This window comes from Natrix helvetica (genome assembly GCF_964273705.1).
Source record: "Natrix helvetica genome assembly, chromosome: 6".
In the NCBI taxonomy this organism is placed as follows: Eukaryota; Metazoa; Chordata; class Lepidosauria; order Squamata; family Natricidae; genus Natrix; species Natrix helvetica.
The window spans coordinates 2,880,609-2,888,287 of NC_138553.1; the positions used below are offsets into that span (position 1 = coordinate 2,880,609).

A 7,679-nucleotide genomic window follows, 5' to 3' on the forward strand; every position below is an offset into this window, starting at 1 on the left:
TTTCACACTTTGTGGACATTCCAGTAACTCTCCCTGTGGTCGTGCGATCAAAATTCAGAGGTTTGGCAACTGGCATGTACTTATGACGATTTCAGCGTCACGCGGTCCTCTTTTGCAACCATCTAAAAAAATCCAGGTAGTCTCCATTGTGGTTGTAAATCAAGGACTACCTGTACCAAATTTTTGGCTGTTTTTGCAAAGAACCACAAAAATTGGTGAAATATTGCTCAATTAAAGATATCTTTAGTCAGGTAAACATGTATAGAAGTTAAACATACATACTCATATAAATGTGGGCAGAGCAAAGGGGAAGCTTGCCTTCTCTGTTTGATTCCACCGTGGTACTCAGATAGTCTGCTTCTCTCCATGGAGGTTTTACTTAGCAAGACTCAAAACAAGATTCATTTGACCCACATTTAAAACCATTGAAAGGAATCTAGAACAGATCTCAAGTCAAGCAGGCCTGCTCTCCAACTGGGTAGACAAAATTACAACTCCCAGCATTTACTAGGGGTAGTAAAGCGAAGAGTGGCTTTTTAAATAGGAAAATACATTTTATTAGCATTGGAAAACATGCAACTTTGATACAAACATAATTTTTAATGTAGCACATCCGGTTTGCTTTGCATCTAATTTTCTTCCTCAAGGCGGTTTTCAAATTTTACAATCTCCGTTACTCAGAGGGAAAACAGCTCTTGCAAGGTTTTATTACACTTGAAATAGAGGCAGAGGGAATATGAGCATTTTTAGCCAGTTTCTGCCTCTTCCTTGAAATGTGTTTGGTGTTTGAGCAAGTTTATAGCTTTGGGTCAACAACCGTAGACTTCACTCATGTTGAGCTGACGCCACTATGATGGGCCTCCATAACATCAGTAGAAAACTAGCAGCTTCCAAGTCGTGATGGAATGGAATTCATCTTCAGTTGTTTCCTTCTGGAAGCTGAGCAACCTAGGATTAGTAGAAAACAAAGTCAATGGATGAGTGGACAATATATCTTCAGTTGCTTCCTTCTGGAAGTTGACCAACTCAAGATTGGCAAAGAAGAACATCATGGTCAAGTGGACAATACATCTTCAGTTGCTTCTTTCTAGAAGGTGACCAAGCCAAGATTGGTAGGGAAGAACATCGGTGGACAAGTGGACAATACATCTTCAGTTGCTTCCTTCTGGAAGCTGACCAACCCAATATTGGCACAGAAGAATATCAGTTGATGGAGAAAGAGGTTGGTTCCTGAAAATGGAGAATGTTTTAGGTTCAGTTGGACAATCAAGTTCAGGAGAAGAAAAATTATAGGAATGGTCTAAGAGAAGAGCATGGAAATGGCTTTAATTCCAGATTCATTTTCTTGAAGATTCACGAAAACTGGCTTTAACTCCAGACTGATTTTAAGGAAGAATCATGGGAAGTTTGTTGTCCTTTTCTTAGGGCCCTTGAGTCGAGATTCTAACTGGACCATCTCCTGAGCCTTGTGGACACGGTTCTGAATGTACTGGTGGCCCTCATCATCGTCGGCTTCCTCCTGACTCGTTTCAGACGTATACATCAGATCGTGATCCGAGATGCCAAACATCTCCAAGGAGTAAAGGTAGGCAATGTGCTCTTCTAAGGTGGCATCTGTGTTCCTTTGGGTTCCATGCAAGGACTCCAGTTGAAGTTGAGTCAACGACCTTGTCGTGTCGGTCAGGACAAAGAGCTCCCTCAATTCCTGCTTGGTAAAATAGCGATACGGGTTCTTCTTGTCTCCCGTGCTTTGCCTTATGAGCGAGTCCTTGAAGACCTGACGCCGGTAGATTTTCTCCTCAACTGTCCCACACGTGATCAGCCGGTAGATGACCACGTTCTCCTTTTGCCCAATCCTATAAACGCGGTCTACGGCTTGCATGTCCGTGGCCGGATTCCAACTCGGATCAAAGATCACCACTCGGGTGGCCGCCGTCAAAGTGAGGCCCACGCCGCCGACTTGAGTGGTCAGGAGAAAGACCGAGTAGCTTCTGTCCTCCTGGAAGTCCTTCACTCTCTTCTCGCGCTCCAACAAACACGTCACGGTGCCATCAATGCGCATGAGCTTGATGCGCCGTTGAGTCAGGATGCAGTCTATGATGTCCAACATTCTCCTCGACAAGGAGAACACCAGCGTTTGGTGGCCTTCTTCCCGAAGCTTCTCCAACAAGGCGATGAGGAACGTCAACTTTCCAGATTCTTGAATCAGAACCTTCTCAGATACGTTTTGGATCTCCTGCTTCAGCCCCACCTGGCCTTCTTCTCCGTCCTCTTGACTTGAGGTTTCCAAACCAAGCTGAAGACAAGCTTGAGAAGACAGCAGCCGGGGGTGATCGCAGAGTTTCTTCAGGATGGTCAACTCCGCCAACGGAGAACGGGTGGTCATCAAAAGTTCTTTAATGTGATCCAAGGAAAGGAAGTTCCTGTAAATATCTTCCTGTACGGGCGATAAGTAGACCCAGACGATGAAGTCATTTTTTCTTGGTAGAGAAGGGATTTCTAGCGTGTTAGGTGAGCCCGTCAATTGGTCCGACCTCAGCTTCTGGATTTCATCCTTACTTCTCCTCAAGAAATGAGGCTGGATGAGGGACATCAAGCTCTCCGCGATCTTCAGGCCCAGAGCTTTCTCCCCCAAGGTGGCGTCCTTCTCCCTCGCCCGGGTGATTGGGTTCTCGTACTCCATCTTGAACGTTTTGGCTGTGCCAAGGAGGTTGCCCTGACAGGCAAAATCAAACAGGGACCACAATTCCTGCAGGTTGTTTTGTACGGGGGTCCCCGTGAGAAGGACGCGGTTCCTGGCCGGGATGGCGCAGACGGCTTTCGTGGTTTTCGCCGAGGGGCTCTTAATTTTATGAGCTTCGTCTAAAATCAGGTAGTCCCAGATGAAAGCTTGCTGGTCACAGCTGGACAGCTGTTGCCAGTTGGCCAGGGTCATCTGGTAGGAGGTCAAGAGGACCCCCTTGGCGGTTTGGATCCGGTGCAAATGTTGGCTGCGTTCTTTCTTGCTCGTCCCGTGGAAAACCTTCACCCGGATGCCCGGCGCCCACTTGGCAAACTCCTGCTTCCAGTTATTCACGAGCGTGACCGGCATAACCAACAAGACAGAACGGACCAGCTGGGCATCAAACATGCCCGAGAGAAAAGCAATGATCTGGATGGTTTTCCCCAAGCCCATGTCGTCGGCCAAAATGCCCCCCTTGCGGCCTTCCCGGTAGAGGCGGTACAAGAAGGCGACGCCCTCCTTCTGGTGTTCGAAGAGGCGGTCGTGCATCTCGCGGTAGAGACGCAGCCCGCTCTCGGCCACGTTCACGCTGTCGTCCGCCTCTTGATCCAAGGCCAGGGTGACCAACTTCTCCTCCACTTCTTCTAGACAACCTTCTGGATCTTTGCCGGGTTCGCTCTCCGGCTGCGTCTTCTCGCGACTGGTGGTGGGTTTCTTCGTGGGCTCATTCAGGGTCTTCTGAGCCGCTTGGGATCCATTTCTGCAAAACACAACTTGCTTTGAACCGCTGAGAAAAGCAACAATGGCAAAAAAATGTACAGGAAATTTTTCGCCTCTAAATCCTTAATGGGAATAGAGCTGGAAGGGGCCTCGGAGGTCTTCTAGTCCAACCCCCAGCTGAAGCAGGACACCCTATTCTATTTCGGACAGGTAGCTGTCCAATCATCATATTTTTAATGACCCCCATAATCCCTTGTGGGGTAGAGTTTGGGTAACTAAATGGAGCTAGCAGGGTGTTTAATGGCCAGATGCCTTTCCCGTTGCCAATGCGGAGTTTTGTTCAGCAGATATATTCTCATTGCACTCAGACAGGTAGCTGTCCAATCTCCCCTTAAAAGCCTTCCAGCGCTGAAGCATCCACCGCGCCTGAAATCCAATGTTGCTTCGCGCAACATCTTTGGCCAATTTGGGTAAAGAATTCGGGGAAGTGCGCCACGCACTAAACTTGGCTTGTTTCAATTCTGGTTTGGCTTTTGGTATTGTTTGGGCCAATTCAGACTTTAAGGCAGATTCTTTACAGTAGTCCTCCACTTACAGCCACAATTGGGCCGGCCATTTCTGTCTTGCTAAGCGAGACAGTTGTTAAGTGAGTTTTAGTTAGAGAAATGTTTTAGTTAAGAGAAGTGTTGGACTGAATTGTGGTCGTAGGTCGAGAACCTAACTGTAATCTGCTGGGATGGTTTGCAACCGTGCTCATTCTTGGATTATGACAATTGAAAGGCAGGAAGTCTATGGAGATTCTCAGAAATCCACCCAGGTCACGGTTGTCCCAAAGGTGCTTTTTTAAAAGAGGCAACTGGACTTTCTGGTTCTTCTTTTGAAGACGTTTCACTTCTCATCCGAGAAGCTTCCTCAGCTCTGACTGGATGGAGGGGTATGGAAGGGTTTATACTCTTTGCAGGCGGCTGGTCATTTGCATCCTTTTAGAGGGTCGTTGAGGCCGCTTGGAGGTTTCTCTGTGTCCTCAGGGTCAGCTGAATGGTGAAAATAGGTTTGGAGCCTTCCTGGAATTGCACAGTCCTTTTCCTCCACACCCATTTGCACTACTCAGGTGTGACCCTGAGGACACAGAGAAACCTCCAAGTGGCCTCAACGACCCTCTGAAAGGATGCAAAGGACCAGCTGTCTGCAAGCAGCATCAATCCTTCCTTCCTCCATCATCCAGTCAGAGCCGAAGAAGCTTCTGGGATGAGAAGCGAAACATCTTCAAAGAAGAACCAGAAAGGCAGGAAGACAGGGAGTGGGGAGATGTGGGCCAGGATTTTGCAGGGGGAGGGGGATCAGCCCCACAAGAACCAATAAACAATATTTTTTAAAAAAATTTTTACAGCATCTTGCTGTAAAATTGGGGACTTCCTGTGTTTTACACCTGAAAGGTGTGGTGAGGGGAGGGAATAGTTACACAACTGCACCATCTTCTCAACAGTGTCTGAAATGCCATCGCCCGAGACGCAGGCTTTCATCCTCACTGAGAACTAGAACCTTGGCTCTTACCTTTGACTCTCCTTCCCCCGCCTGCTGCTCCTGGCTTTTGTCACCATCACGGTTGCCATGATGCCGTCCGCAAACCACGATTCCAAGCCTACCGGGAGGACAAAACAAAAACCTGCAATCAAACAGAAGATGTTTGTAGATGGAAGGCTGCAGAAAGGATGGGGTTGTGCTTTTTTTTGAGTTTTAAACATTTGGGGTGGGAGGGAATTTGGGGTGTAGTCCAGAAGTGGAATAGAGATAGTCCTCGACTTACAATCATTCATTTAGTGACCATTTGAACTGATAACAGCACGGGGGGGGGGGGGAACAGCGCTGATTTACAAGTGGTCCTCGCACTTATGACCGTTGGAGCCTTCCCATGACCCCCGTGACCAAAATTGGGGTGCTTGGCACGTTGGCTGGATTTAAATTGGCTGCAACGTGCTGGGATCACATGATCCCCATTTGTAAACTTCTGACCAGCCAATTCAATGGGGACAATTGGGTTCACTTAATGACCGCATGATGATTAAGGACAGCAATTCTCTTAACAACCGTGCCCCCCCCCAAAAAAAGGCAATGCCCTCAACGTACGACCACAATTGAGCCCAAAATGTATGCTGCTGATACATTTGTGACCTGCCTCGTTTTACGACTTTTCTTGTCACCGTTGTTAAGTGAATCACGGCAGTTGTCAAGCGAGCGACCTGGTTGTTAAGTTAATCCGGCTTCCCCATTGACTTTGCTTATCAGAAGGTCGCAAAAGACGATCATGTAGCGATCGTCATAACTATGAGTCAGTTGCCAAGAGTCTGAATTTTGATCACATGACCATGGGGAAACCGGTCATAAGTTCCTTTTTTTAAGCGCTGTTGTAACTTTGGTAACTAAATGAATGGTCGTAAATCGAGGACTACCTGTAAAATCCGGCATGGCTCACTTAACAAACAATCCTTGCTTACCAACAGAAACCCTGATTCCATTAGAGGTTATAATTTGAGGACTCCCTTCCCAACCCACATTATCCTGGTTAGTGAATCAAGCCATTTTTAGAGCTTGGCCACTGCGTTCAATCATAGCCCAGCCAGTCAGAGTTGGCTTGTGTGAGATGCTAAGCACCCCACCCAGGGAAACTAACCATGGTTAACAAACCTAGTTTGTTTAGTAAGTTGAGCCAGGTTGTAACTGATCTAGTTTTCTGTGCCACGTTAACTGGCTGCTGAAATGACATTAAGCGGGGCACAAGGAAAGTCACTGTAACTTTAATTAAATAGACATAGTTTTTTCTAGCAAATACGTAGATAAAAGCAAATATAAGGCTTGGAATCAGGAGATAATTCTACAAATTAAAACAGGGTCAGTTTAGTATATAAATACTACCTAAAAGTATATTGATAAAAACTGCATCCAGTAGCTTTCTAGATTTTGAGACGCAGGGCTCACCCCAAAAAGGAAACTTTCTCCGTCTTTTGCCTAAATGAAGGCTCCTTTCTCTCAATCGGATCAGGAAGAGGAGCAGGAAGTGGGAATATTTATTCAATCAGCCAATTAACCTATCAATGACGTCATTGGTGGTCCTACTACTGAAAGTAAAGGGATAGAAGGACCAAGCATTGCACCTTTGCATATAGATTACGGATGGAGTCCTAGTCTTTACCTTTGTTAATTGGCTGCCCAGATTCTTTATCCTTCCTTCCTTCCTTCCTTCCTTCCTTCCTTCCTTCCTTCCTTCCTTCCTTCCTTCCTTCCTTCCTTCTTTCTTTCTTTCTTTCTTTCTTTCTTTTTCTTTCCTCCCTTCCACTCTCATTTCGTTCTTTCCCTCTCCCGGTCTCCCCTCTTTTCCTTCCTTCCTTATTTCTTTTTTCTTCCTCGTTCCTTTCTTATATTTCTCTTCCTTCTTCCTCCTTCCCTCCCTTTTCTTTCTTTTTCCTTCCTCCTTCCTTTTCTCTCATTTCTCTCTTTCTTTCTTTCCTTCCTTCCCCGCTCATTTATTTTTCTCCTTTCCTCTTTCCCTTGTTATCTCTCTTTTTCTTGCTTCTTTTCTTCTTTCTCTTTTTCCTTCCTTCCTTCTTATATTTTGTCTTTTTCCTTCCTTCCTTTTTTCCTTTCTTTTTCTTTCCTCCTTCCTCATTTCTCTTTCTCCTTCCCTTTCCTTTGTCATCTCTTTTCCTTCCTTCTTTCTCTTTCCTCCTGCGTTCTTCCCTCTTTCTTTTTTCCCCTCCTCCCTCCCTTCTTTTCCTTCCTTTTTTCTCTCATTTCTCCCTTCCTCCCTCCCTCCCTCCCTCCCTCCATCCTTTCATTCCTTCCTCCCTTCTTTTTCTTTCCTCCTTTCCTTCTTTTATTTGTCCCTTCTTTCCTTCCTTCCTCCCTTCTTTTTCCTTCCCTCTTTCTTTCTCTCATTTCTCCCTTACTTCCTTACTCCCTCCCTCTCTTCCTCTCTTCTCTTTTCTTTTTTCCTTTCTTTCTCTCATTTCTTTCTTTCTTCCTTCTTTCTTTCTTTCTTTCTTTCTTTCTTTCTTTCTTTCTTTCTTTTTCCTTCCTTCCTTCCCTCCCTCCCTGAAAAGAAACATCCACTGAGCAAGATTTTAACATTGCGTTGGGTGGCAATATTACTCCCAATGCAACTTCGTTGTAGGAACTACAGATGCTCTGAACAATACAAGTTTCTGCATTGAACTTTCCCATAACTGCCACTTTGCAGAGA

General features: G+C 45.9%; 1 protein-coding gene across 1 annotated transcript; it reads right to left on the bottom strand.

The window, feature by feature from the left end:
- Nucleotides 1-221: 221 nt before the first annotated feature.
- Nucleotides 222-6,511, bottom strand: LOC309394705 (DNA excision repair protein ERCC-6-like). Its single transcript, XM_081958207.1, has 3 exons — nt 6,356-6,511; nt 4,997-5,108; nt 222-3,482 (listed from the first exon to the last, which is right to left on the bottom strand). The coding sequence occupies exons 2-3, from the start codon at nt 5,053-5,055 to the stop codon at nt 1,397-1,399; spliced, it is 2,145 nt and encodes a 714-aa protein (XP_081814333.1). The 5' UTR covers nt 5,056-5,108; nt 6,356-6,511; the 3' UTR covers nt 222-1,396.
- Nucleotides 6,512-7,679: the final 1,168 nt, after the last annotated feature.